Genomic DNA, 13,222 nt, shown 5'->3' on the forward strand with positions numbered 1-13,222 from the left:
CATCCTAGATCCCCCAGCTAGCCTAGGAGAATGGCATCTGCGCAAAGTTAACGACCAATGGAACTTCAATCCATAGCAAAGCTTCGCGAGATCGGAGTGTCGCAAATGGAAGCACCGTCATGACCATGTGTTAACTGACGCAGTCATGCCAACTGAAGAAAAACCAAGTCGTACTTATATGGCTTGGTACAGATCGGTTGGTTTTCAGTTCATCGCCGAGGATATGTACTTGTACGACCCATGCCAGATGACTTACACACCTGACACCTCAACATCAAATCCCCAACAACAGTGTCAGACCGGATACACACAACCTCTTGTCCGTCAAACGTTCCGTTTAACCAACACACAAACATATAACCAAAACATACCATACACCCAACCCCAATACCAAGAGCATACCCCATACCACCACTAACAAATTGACCATCAACTTGAGACTCAACATCGCTTCGCACCCACCTCATCACCCCACCAAAGTCGCCTAAGCCAGAACACCCAACGATCATTCAACACCAACCGCCCCTCCTCCTACCATAACCAAGAAGCCCAAACCTAACAAAACCAAAACATCCAACAACCTTATCTCTACCAAAACCCCAACAACCTTTCCAACCTTTCCTCGACGCATCGTTCACACTCATGTCTCCATTTAACCGTCTCGGTCGCCCATCAATGAGTCAACCACAACCCAACTTCTCTGGCATGGATCATGAGCTCAGCTACGGCGGTACACTATCGATGCATATTGAAAACTATGCTGACTTGTCTGACTACCTCAACAGACCTTCTCCTGTAGTTGGAAGTGACGCTCCTGGCCCCTCAGATGCTCAAACACCGGTACCGAATCATCAACGTGGGTTAGGGTCACGGGTTATGGTAGCTAGAGGATGTGGGACCGAAGGTCGGTTAAGTGATCCCGGTCATCACCATTAGGTTTCTTTGTGTAAACGAAAAATTTTATTAATATCAATTGATCATATATCAAATTTATCTATCACGTATACCATTTACTAAAAAAAATATCATTTTACACTGAGGCTCCAATTGAATTGGCGCCTCCTCTTAAGTACAACACAGGGGCGCCAATCCAATTGGCGTTTCCATTCAAGTATTTAAGAGGAGGCGCCAATTCAATTGGCACCTACTCCTAAAAGTGGGGTAGTTTGGGATTTTTTTTAAAACCAGGGGTATTTTGTGAATTTTTTGAAAAAGTGGGTTATTTTTGTAAAAAATTCTTATTATGTATGTAACATTAATTTTATTTCTTGTTGGACCTTATACTGACCAAAAAATTCTGCATCATCTGAATTCTCTTTTCGTTTAATATGATTATCTAATATCATTTGATCACCAGAAAATAGGTCTACTATTCAGTATCTATATGGAGAGCTCTAATGCAAAATACTTGCATAAAGTTCTTTCGGCACTGTTCATCTGGTTTCTAACTAAATTAATAAACTGCAACAAGATAATGCACGCATGATGCATCCAAAAAACTAAAATGACACAAGTTTTGGCAGGAATTAGATGAGTGTGCCTAAAAGTAAATATTGCTCTGGTAAATATCCACAAGTGTTTTTACTGTGTAATATTTTCGCTTTAATAGACTATGCTAACTACTTCGTGTAAACATGTTTCCCCTGTAAGTTACAATCTAAAACAAAACAAACAATGTCAATTAAGCAATATTTCTTTAAAGCAGCTGTTTGATGAAGTTTTTGATTAATTGAATGGTTGATACAAGTTTTCATTCAGAAGTAAAGCTAATCAGAATAATGAAGTAAAATTGCAATCTATATCATAAAGTAAACTTCAAGAAAAATATCCTAGAGGACAAAATGACAGCAACATTAAGCCCGGGACATAGTATGCCCTTTACACTTGAGGTTCTATTTTAAATAATACATGAACATATAAGATGATGATAGCTGAGTTTCATTGTTTGAAAATGGGAACATCATGAAAGATATCCAGTAAGTGAAGGGTGTAAGTTGTAATTGCATTCTGGTACAAGATCAATAGCCGCATCGGTGGGGAAAATATGGCTTTCTCTTGCAAATTCCGAGACGATCAGAATATATGAGCAATGTCATATGCAAATCTTTATTTTTGTCAAGGAAGCACAGCATAACAGAGAATTTCAGCAGATGACAAATAGATATAGGAATAGCTGTTGTTATAGACAGCCATAGCACAATTTGAATGAGCATGGCAATGGCTTCTCATGAACATTTGAAAGTTCCACTAGTTTATTCTTAACCATTCATAGTTGTTACTATAACTTGAATTTATTTTTACCCCAACCCCCACCACCAGCCACATTTTAAATTTATGCTTATGAATTAAGTTTTGATGCAATAATGAAAAATCAATTCCATTTCTAAAATATATTTTATGATATTGAGTAAAAACTAAATTTGCATTAATACTCCACTGAAGTATTATTGAGAAAGAGAAGGATACGTCCAGAACAGCACGAACGACTGCATGAAGTAAAAAAAAAAAAAAGTTAAAATGCTGACCGCATGCAGATTCAAGATTCAAAAGTTAAAATGCTAAACAATTACCACATTAATGTTGTTCAGCTAATACTTTGTTTCAGGGGCTTCCAGTTGATAATAAGCAAAGAATCTGGCTAACTCTAAAATGTTAATGACCAATTTGTTACTTTCCTTGTCTTTCTAAATTTTATTTTATTTGATGGTATCTAATCTAATTCTCGATTTGTATGTGTGTCTACCTATCTTATCCAAAATAATTTCTTCTTTCATGAAAAGTAAAGATGTTTCTGATACACAAATTCACGGCAAAAGAAAGATGTAGTGAACATAATCAACCTACCATTAGACCACCGAGAAAGCCATCAACTAGCACACGGTTCCAGGAATCAAAGTATGTGTGGATTGAAAACTGTGATTTGACTATAAGGCCAAGGGAAGTAAATGCCATGAGAAGTAAGTAAAAGACAAATCCGTACAAGCCTGTAAATCCCAAAATACCAGCAACAACTCCGCCAATTATAGATAAAAATGTACGGCTGCAAAAGAGACAGAAAATTCAATTGTGAACCTTAGATAACATTGAACGGTTGTTTCTTTGCATCCACCCCAAACAACTTCAATTGCTGTTTTATGGTCCACACCCCCACATATGACACTTTCAGCTATATGTAATATTTAACATAGTATTAAAAATGTGCAATCAAATCAAACCTGTAATAGATAATTTTCATGTTGCTTTGCATATTCTCAGCATTAAAAGTCAGCAACTCATTGACTTCGTTGCTTGATTTCTTCTCTGATGAACCTGACCCAGAATGTACAGCCATAGTATCTTGTTTAACTTGATGATACGCTCCTGTGAACAGAAATATAACTGAACGATTTTTACTGGAAATAAAACGGTTGAATTCGTAACTAAACCTTTTTTTTTCTATGTGCTTGTTGTATATACACTTTACTGTATAACATTAAACTCATCTAAACTTTAGTTTCAATATTTATATTGTATATTTTTCAAATTACATTTAAATTTGGAAAACAATAGTGTTGTTAAGAATAAATTTGTATAAAAAAATGGCAGACCAACATTAGTAGTTACTTTTTGAGTTTGCTTTATATTATAGTATATGTATAGCTGAAGAAACGCATCAGTTGTTAACAAACAGGTAATTCCAAAGGACATGCTCATACCACAAGTCAAGAACTCACCAAAAGAGTTATTAACAAGTACCATATTTGACACACTAACATGCATTAACAAGTAATAGGAAAAGTAGATTAACCTACTCCGACCGAAATCTTTCCAAAATATGTCTAGAATAACTACAAAATTTTCCAAACTGTTTAGGTTGAAATTCTTCATACACTCGATGCTGCCTGTATAGCAGTCAACTTAACCCATCCCACTCCACTCAGCGCTAACCCATATTGCCAAAAATGTTCCTCTGAGAAAAACGCAAAGGGCCAAGAAACCCACAAAGCCCTGTGAGCTACAGCTATCATAAGGGCCCTTGCAAGAAATCCATAGGTTCAATAGAGTACAATGGGTGTTCATTCGCTTGGATACTATTTTGGTTTCTTTCTTGGGATAAAAAAAACTCCGACCCAACCTGGGATTTTTTTCTTTAGGTCTAATCAGAAGATTTGGACGATAAAACCTAAAAATAAATCATGGTGAAATGGGATTACCAGTAGAGGGATACAAAACCTAAAAACAAATTCTTGGTGAAATGGAAAATCAAAAAACAAAAAAAGAATGTCGCAAAGTGACAAAAAAGAAATGAACAGAAGGTAGAGGTGATTGAGGTGGAAGGTGAATGTGGAAATGGCTCAACAATTATAAAACTCAAGTTTGGGTGAGATGTTCACAGGCGCTGCGCAGCCCTTAAAAAGTGCATTATAGAGACAAAAACCATAGCAGTCCAAACTTTGTTTTGTAAAGGTCAAGAAGGAAAAAGGGTTTGTATATGTTGATCAAGAATGGATGGGAATACCCTGCAACGACCAAAATAATTTGGATTCCAATGCTCCAATAAACCTTTGACCAACGGCGATACCACCAGATCAAGAGTCACTCATGGTAGCAGTGGAGATTCAAGTAAAAAGTTGTTCAACCATTCCAAACATAATGAGTCAGACCCAAACAAAGGTTAGTCTGTGGGTTTTTCATCCATTTTCAGCTCAAATCCATCTCAACAATAGGGATTTGTGACCTCACAAAAACAGAGCACTGCGTCTCAATGAAAGAGATCGGTTGGGAATACTCTGCAGAAGGCAAGACATATTGGATTGTTATGGCAGGAAAGTGAAAAACAGTGAAAAATAAGGCGGGCTGAAGTACAAACAGGATCAACAAGCTCCCAGCAGTGGGATCCAGGAGGGCGAAACTTTTTTTCTCCAACACAAGTCATGGGTTATTTACAACATCTGATTAAAGGACTTGCCAACACTTACTCCTTGAATTTGTGGGATCTAGGTGGCAAGCTTAAAAATAAAAGAGTAGGTTGCTCCTTACATTTGTAGAATACAGATGGCATCACTCTAAATGGAAGCAAGTTTCAAGGTGCCAAAACATCAATTTAATGAATATATGTTGAAGGAAAAAGGGATGTCAATGCATGTTATGAAGTACTACATCTACGAGGAGAATATGGTAGATGTCAAACTTGAGGACAAGGTTGCTCAGAAGAGGGGAGTGTTGTTAGGATACAGAATAATATATATTTGAGTAGTTAAAGTACTTAAGAGTTATTATAGAAGTTAGTTAGTTGAGGCTGTTATAGAGTATGCGTATAAAGAAGAGAACACAATGGGTAGAGAGAGAGTATTTTTGAATATTGTAATTGTGAAGGGGAAACTCGTGATGAGAGAGTCTCTCTATTCTATCCTATTTCTTATTAAAATTGTTATTTCTTTGGAATCCAATTCTTGAGTTCCTAATAGTATCACACTCTGGATTACAAGAAAAGTATAAAACCGACTTCAAATAGCATTGACCCTCCTAATAGTTACAACATACAAGTAGAGCTTTAGCAAAATCCACAACGATGGACACATTGTTATTTAGAATCTTAGATTACAATTATTAGATCACAACAGCATATTCCAAAATCCAAAATCCAAAGTAAGGAAAAACCAGAAATTGGAGAAAAATAACCAGACCAAACATATGATGACCACAAAATATGAAAAACGCATACACAATTGTTTCCACAATATACTTAATATGAAATCATATATTTATATTTATACCAATTAAAAAGCTTCAAATTTGACATTTTGATGCTTGATATTCATGTTCAGCACATAACACTCGCCACTACATGTTAGTTGAATAGTTTCCCCCAATGGTGGGCTACTTCCCATAAGGCTGCTTACTTTCACGTTAGTTAGACTTAGATATATTGGTGCTATCCGGCTATTCCTATTGTCTGCAAAATCCTCTTAAGATTGGTGGGCTACTTCCCATAAGGCTGATAACTTTCATGTCAGATTCCATGTCGAATCTAAATAAAATTACAAACATTTCTTGAAGACATTAACTTCGTCTTCTTAACTCAGTAAGTTGAAGTGGGAACTTCATTCGAAATCACTTATACGCATAGTGTAACACAATAATTGTCACTTAAAACTTTAAAACTAGATGACTATTGACCTCTTCTGACCTTTCTTGTTTAGTATAGCATGTTATTTTTTATTATAAAGAATATGTGATCTAGTTTTAGACTTCAGTCCAGTATTCACAATTGTTAAGAGGAAATAAAATAACAACTAAACACAGCGATTAAAAGATGTAAACGAATGATACAAGAGCAATGATTATAGCTAGATAGTTAATCGCAGCCAATAGCGACGCTATAACGGCGGCGCGGAGGGGGCCACCGCCGGCCGCTACAGCGATGCCAGGTGCGGCTGCCTCAGATGCATTCCACGAGAACAACAACGAAGATTTCAAAAAAAAAATCAATTAATCCCTAAGAGAAACCTAAAGAATCGAAGTAGAAGGAGAAAACTGAACAAATCTGGAGAAAGAGTCAACTAATCACTGTAACTACAACTATCAAGCATAATTGAATGGAATCAATACCTAACAATCGGGCCGGAACAACGATGAATGGCGACGCAAGTGGCGGCGGTGATGTTGTTGGTGCCGGAATCTCAGCGCGGATGTGTACAGAGGCAAGATGCGAGACGGAGAATTCTGAAATATTTTGGGGTTGAATTGAAGTTTTGTAATTGTTTTTTTTTTACTATTAGTTTTTTTCGGCCCTATCATAACCTAACCTTTTTATTTAGTGGGTCATGAGCTGCGTGTTTGGGCTCTGATAAAATTACTACTTTTAGTAATAACAAAAGGGTGTTATTAGGTTGGAGGTAACTTCACTCTACTACACATCTTTAAAAAAACTATTAACCATCATTTTGAAAGTATTTTTTTTAACCGCATAAAGAAAATTTCTTTTAAATATAAAAGAGAATAGATGATAAATTTAGAGAATTTTTTACTCAAATAATTCATTTTCTAAAAAATAATTTATTTTTCAAATTATTTTCCAAACTATCCCCTATTTTGAAGAGGTGACGTCAGATAAATTGACGTGTGTTCTCTAAATTAAAGAGGTGGCACAAATTGAATTGAATTATGCACATAATGCTGCCAATTCAATTGGCGTAAGTGTGTGAGGTTTTAAAGGAGACGTCAATTGGTCAGACACTTACGTGTGTTGTGTATTTTAAAAAAAAAACAATGTACATTTTAGATAAAAGTCGAAATCGGACCAATTGATATTAATATTAATATGCGTTTACATACGATAACCAAAAAGATTAATGTCGTTGACCGGGATGACCTAACCGACCTCTGGTACCACATCCCCTAGCTACCCGAACGCGTGGTCCTAACCCACGTTGATGATTCACTCTAGGTGTTTGAGTATTTGAGGGTCCATGAACATCACCACCATCTGCAGGAGATTGTCTAAGATATTCATACAAATACGCATAGTCATGTGTATGCAATGAAGTGCTACCGCCATAGTTGAGTTTGTGACCCATGTCAGAGTAGTTGGGTTATGTTTGAGTTATTGGAGGGCGACCAGGACGATTGAAGGGCAACATTAGTGTGAATGATGCGTCGAGGAAAGGTTGAAATGATTGTTGTGGTGTTTGATAGCCATATGGTTGTTGCATGTTTTGGTTTTGTGATGTTTGGGCTTCTTGGCTATAGTAGGATGAGAGACAGTTAATGTTAAATGATCGCTGAGTGTTTTGGCTAAGGCAGCTATGGTAGGGTGATGTGTTGGGTGCATAGCGATGTTGGGTGTCTTGATGATGATCTACTTGTTGGTGGTGGTACGAGGTGTGCTCTTGGTATTGTGGATGGGTGTTTGACATGTTAGGATCGTAAGTATGCCTGTTTGAGGACCGGGAATTTTGATGGATATGGGGTTGTGAGTAACCGGTCTGACAATGTTGTTAGGGGTTAGATGTTGAACCTTCTTATGTGTAAGTTACCTAACATGGATCGTATAGGTACATATCCTCGACGAGGAACTCAAATCCAACCGATATGTACCAAGCCATATAATTACGAGTTGGTTTTTCTTCTGTTGGCATCACATTGTCAGTTAAGACATGGTCTTGTCGGACATCAGTGCTTTCATTTTCGACACTCAGATCTAGCAAAGTTTTGCCAAGGGTTAAAGTTCCATTGGTCGTTAACTTTTCGTAGATGCCATTCTCCAAGGTTTGTCGAGGGATCTGGGATGTGTTGAAGCATACCGAACTGCAATTTAACACGATCACTATGGTGCATCTCCACAGTGGTGAATGTTATGATTAGTGTGCATGCAGTCCAAACGGCTACGTTTTGTTCGTTGATTTCATGGTCATGATCCAAGTTTAGATATGGACACCAAACGAACTGAAATGTGAAAATATATTAGATTATAAATGGGTGATATTAAAAAACAAATTACTACGACTTAATTAGGTTAATGGCAATACATTTATTGGTCGAAGGTGATTCAAGAGATTATGATATTGGGTAATATAGTGTCTAGGACATATGTTGTAACTCATACCACGTGCCGACCATCTGCATCATAAAAATAAATATATTATTTAGAGATAATAATCGATAAAGTAAGTAAATATAGTCCATTGTTAAGAACTTACTTTTGTGCGTACAGGAATGTGGATGGGTTGTGGTTGACGGGCGTTAGGGACGGTAGTCTGGACTAACCTCATGCTTGGAGCAAAACAGCATATCCAAGAATACTGACCTCCATATCAAGGGGACATAGTTTGGCATAACGATGAGACACGAAGAAAGAAAAAAGGACGGCCAAACAGCAAGCGTATTAGAACAGAAATCGATACGGCTGATAAATGATAAGATTATGTAGTAAATGTCGTCAACCCGGACACAATAAGAAAAAAATATCTCAATCTAGGAGCAACCTCTACATCGTAGTTTAATACCTCCTTTCAATTTTTGTAACCTTTGATTTTAATATATTAATCACTTTTTGTTACAAGAAGGTTAACAACAAACATCACTCCAACTTAAACACACTTAAAACTGAACATGTCTGAATAAACAACAACAAAAAAATATCAAAACAGATAAAAATACTTAACCACAACATTTAAAAACAATATTTCTAACTGATTATAACAATCAAACTGATGTCATCTGATCCAAACATCACTTCCCTAACATCCTTATCATTTTTTACTCGCACTCAACCACGTACGACATCGAGTCTCTCAATATTTCTAATTTTTTTGCCTTCAAGTATGTTTCCGTCTAACCAACGAACCAACTCCCTCTTTAGTTGCTCGAAACGACAGATGTTCCAGAACATCATCTCCATCGGAGGGTTGTCTCTCGAATAAATCACTTTTGCATAACGACGACGAAGACAAAATATTTGCAATATAATGAAAAGAGGTGTGGAAAAATGAATCATCCAACACATCTATTTATACAAAAAAAATTATACGATGCACGGAGGCGTCAGACCAATTGACGCCTCCTCTCACTTTATACACATGGACGCCAATTGGATTGGCCGCACAACATCATGTGCTGTAGCCAATTCAATTGGCTCCCCCTCTTTAAAATTAAGGGTATGCGCCAATTGATCTGATACCTACGCCTTAACATTTTTTTAAAGTGGGGTAGTTTGAGAATTAAACTGAAAAGTGGATTATTTTTTGAAAAAGTGAGTTATTTGAATAAAAAATTCAAATTTAGGATGTCTATATAAATTTTTAGTTAGATCTTAATAATAGTCAGAATGAATTTGAAAAAGTTTATCTACATACTCAAGATTGTCTCCTTCAATGTCGAGTCTATAATCTTGCATTTAAGAAAATCCTCCATTTCAATTAGGTCAGTTGCAAGTTGATGGAAGTGATGTGATCTAACGAGTAACTTTTCCTATTAGAAGTTATCAAAGAACTTAGCTTTAAGTAATTTGAACCAAGGTCGTTCCAGATCTTTACGGAGAGGGGTTGGGGTCCAACTCCTCTATATCGTCTTGTGCCTCCTCCTTGTATTGTTGTTGTTAGATGTTTATGATGCTAGTTTAAAAGACTTTGTTCTGACAAAACAACTCGTCCATGACTGCTTGCATCTTTGCTAGGACATCATAGTTGCTAGAGCTAGATGTATGTCTCGTGCATACCATTGTAGAATATTAACACTTTGAAATTGAGTCTTGTATAATATAATAGGTATTGCAAATTGATTGACAATATAACTCACTGTGTTTTTATTTTGGCTAGAATTTGATATCAGTCTATTCATAGATAAGAAGGCAATTAATTTTAATATTAGTCTAAATGTTTTTAATGATATAAGTCGAGATAGTAAAAAAGCGATTCAAAATAGTTTAATTTGACATATTGGATTTGAGTAACGAGTTATTTGGTCCGGATTTGGACCATAAGCATCTACTTGTTTGAGGTTGGGTCTGTATTCTTAAACTTTGTGTTTGTCCATATATTCTCGAACATGAGACTCGTAAGAATAAATTTTTTTAAAATATTATACTAAATTAGTCTTTTAAGCATGAGACTTATAAAAACGACATGCTTAGGAGTTTTATGTCTACTTATATGTTCTCTAAGCATGAGGTTTAAAAGAGTGAGATATTTTAAAAGATATTTATGATGGTTCATTATCTGAGCATGTGACCAACTCTAAGCATGTTGCTTGAAAGAGTGAGATGCTTTAAGAAATATTTATGATGAATGGTTCATGACCTTCCAAACATAAGATTTGTATGAGAGAGATGTTCTGAGAAATATTTATGATAGTTTGTCTCACTTAAAATTATTTTGATATATTCTCATGTGGCCAAATTTATGGTCAAGATTATGTCCATGTGATCGAGTTGATAGTAAACATAAGAAATTGAGTCGAGATAGATGTAATTAGGACAATCGAGAACTTCCAAAGTTTGAAGTTCCTTAGAGCAAACCCTTAAAACAACTTGTTCTTCTTGATCATATACTAACATTTTTTATTTATATGAATCTCTTAAAATCGTTTAGAAATAAAGTAACAGAGTTTAACTATATCGAAGTATTTTGCATCCATGGACTTAAAACTCTGTCTTTAGTGAAGAGTCATGAGCCCAATCTATAAAGCATGTTTTTCTAGTGTCTAGTTCTCCTTTGAAATGAATATAGACCTTTGTGAAAATATTTCACAAACGAGTTAACGATGTTTTGAAATCAAATGTAATTTTAAATGTCGTTTTTAAGATATAGTTTTGAACCTAATCATGTTATATTGCTTCAAAGATTACCTAGTTTCAGAAGAGTTCTGGTTTCTTAATTTACTGCCGAGGGCATTGTCACCATCTCTTGGAAACTGTTCTTTGTTTCTTAGATAATAATGTTCTGAATCAATTTCTTAGTTGTCTGAATGCAAGAAAGAAACAAAACCTTATTATATTCACTCTTAAGGGTCTTTTTCCACAAAGTATAGATACAATAACCAGAGAATTTAACTCTAATTAAGTACTGGGTAAATAAGAACTTGCTATATGACCATCTGCTCCATGAGGATAAAACCCACCAGGAACAGATTCATTACCACTTCCATATACAATTCTCAGTATTTCCTCTGGAGTTCTTGGATATGATAATGAATATTCATCACCAGCAAGAATATTGCCTGGGTAGGATGAGTTCATATCCACAAGACCTTCATCTTTTATACCTTCTTTTCCTAACTTATTCCTAAGCCATGAAATCCGATTCGTGAACTCCGCCACACTTACTCCATAAGGACGCACCCTCAACGCCTGACGTTCGTATAACAATGCTCGAAGAACTGCGTCTTGGCCTGACTCCACTCCTAGAAGACCTGCAACTAGCTGATACAATACATGCAACTTTATCACGTCTCCCAAAATCAGATTAGTCATTCATATTTAAGGCTCTTAAAAAAACCATCAAACCAGATCACTCAACTGTCAGAAGCAGTTGCGGTTAAGTTTGAGGCTTACCCGTCTGGAAGTAGCATTTTGGAGGAGTGGATTAGCTCCAACATAGCCGGTAAGACCAACATAAGGAATCACATAAGATGCAATCAGAAAGTTAATCTCATTTGCATATGGATCAAAAGGAGGGTACAAAGGTTCTCCAAAAGCACTATCCATCACATTAGCAAATGATGATTTGCTTAGATCTAACAAAGGCCTAGGAAACCCTCTCACTGTCTTCTTTATAGCCCTAAAACAAGAATTCAAACAATTTTACTTCAAAACTTAGAAAAAAATACTATAGAGATGAGTTAAACAAAGTAATAGAAAAATAACCTTAAATGTCCAACTTCTTGGATACCAAACTGAAAGATGATATCCTTAACAAGTGGACCTAATATAGCCAATTTAGCACCAATAGGAGGAGGTCCACCCTCTGCTAACTCCGGAGCAACTTCATCCAATCCATGGCCTAATGATCCATACAAAAAGAACTCAGCTTCCAAGTATTCTAAATTAAGAGCAAATTCAATAAGATCAACATCTGAATATGTTTTTGGAGATGTGAACACACGAGAACAAGATATTGGTGTAAAGATAAAGGAGGCAAGTAAAACAACAATAGAGACAATGACTTTGGAAATGAAATGTGGAGCCATGTCTTAGACACTTTCTTATGAGGATGATGAATATGTCAGTGTATATATATGGTTTTAAACTATATATGATGATGCATGCAGTTAATATATAATAATATAAACAACTTTTTATTGGGTCATGCTTCTAAAAATAGAAATATAACCCATTTCTGGATTCCTTTTCCCATACGTAAGTTTCTTTCCAAAGTAAGAAATATATTGTATAATAGTTTTTGGTGGGTGACTTCTTGGAGATGTGAAGTGTTTATTTCTCCTTCATTTAAAGAGTGTTTTACTATATATGTTGCTAGTACTCGGAAGTGGTTAAACTAGTTTGGTGAATAGCGTGAGTGTAAGTCTTTTTTCTTTTTTTAACTAGATTCCATAATTCTTTTAAATCTAGAGATTTTATAATTCTTTTAAGTGATTCTATTAAAATATTTTATAAATGTATTAGTTTGATTAGTTTCTATAATAAAATTAGTGTTACTTATTAAAATATTTTTTTTATGAATTATAGTTACTAAAATAATTAAATTGAATGAAATACTTTAAAGTGATAATTACTTTAAAATAT

General features: G+C 35.5%; 2 protein-coding genes across 3 annotated transcripts; both read right to left on the reverse strand.

The window, feature by feature from the left end:
- Positions 1-1,779: 1,779 nt before the first annotated feature.
- LOC127074359 (uncharacterized) lies at positions 1,780-6,819 on the reverse strand. 2 transcript variants are annotated; one of them, XM_051015670.1, is made up of 5 exons: positions 6,592-6,819; positions 3,216-3,360; positions 2,845-3,040; positions 2,467-2,486; positions 1,780-2,104 (listed from the first exon to the last, which is right to left on the reverse strand). In XM_051015670.1, the coding sequence occupies exons 2-5, from the start codon at positions 3,329-3,331 to the stop codon at positions 2,074-2,076; spliced, it is 363 nt and encodes a 120-aa protein (XP_050871627.1). In that variant the 5' UTR covers positions 3,332-3,360; positions 6,592-6,819; the 3' UTR covers positions 1,780-2,073. The 2 variants fall into 2 exon arrangements, with proteins under 2 accessions (XP_050871627.1, XP_050871634.1); XM_051015677.1 differs by having other exon boundaries at positions 3,216-3,378; positions 6,592-6,787.
- Positions 6,820-11,455: 4,636 nt separating this feature from the next.
- On the reverse strand, positions 11,456-12,731 carry LOC127074376 (desiccation-related protein PCC13-62). Its single transcript, XM_051015689.1, has 3 exons — positions 12,344-12,731; positions 12,032-12,257; positions 11,456-11,899 (listed from the first exon to the last, which is right to left on the reverse strand). The coding sequence occupies exons 1-3, from the start codon at positions 12,664-12,666 to the stop codon at positions 11,537-11,539; spliced, it is 912 nt and encodes a 303-aa protein (XP_050871646.1). The 5' UTR covers positions 12,667-12,731; the 3' UTR covers positions 11,456-11,536.
- Between the last annotated feature and the right edge of the window lie 491 nt (positions 12,732-13,222).

Source organism: Lathyrus oleraceus, chromosome 1 (genome assembly GCF_024323335.1).
Source record: "Lathyrus oleraceus cultivar Zhongwan6 chromosome 1, CAAS_Psat_ZW6_1.0, whole genome shotgun sequence".
Taxonomy (NCBI): domain Eukaryota; kingdom Viridiplantae; phylum Streptophyta; class Magnoliopsida; order Fabales; family Fabaceae; genus Lathyrus; species Lathyrus oleraceus.

Excerpts from the sequence above, each read along its gene's own strand:
- LOC127074359 (XM_051015670.1), bottom strand. The coding sequence starts at position 3,331 with ATGGCTGTACATTCTGGGTCAGGTTCATCAGAGAAGAAATCAAGCAAC. Across the intron at positions 3,041-3,215 it reads ATGAAAATTATCTATTACAG|CCGTACATTTTTATCTATAA; the intron begins GTTTGATTTGAT and ends TCTCTTTTGCAG. Across the intron at positions 2,487-2,844 it reads GCTTTCTCGGTGGTCTAATG|TCGTTCGTGCTGTTCTGGAC; the intron begins GTAGGTTGATTA and ends TACTTCATGCAG.
- LOC127074376 (XM_051015689.1), bottom strand. The coding sequence starts at position 12,666 with ATGGCTCCACATTTCATTTCCAAAGTCATTGTCTCTATTGTTGTTTTA. Across the intron at positions 12,258-12,343 it reads CAAGAAGTTGGACATTTAAG|GGCTATAAAGAAGACAGTGA; the intron begins GTTATTTTTCTA and ends TTCTTGTTTTAG. Across the intron at positions 11,900-12,031 it reads AAAATGCTACTTCCAGACGG|CTAGTTGCAGGTCTTCTAGG; the intron begins GTAAGCCTCAAA and ends GTATTGTATCAG.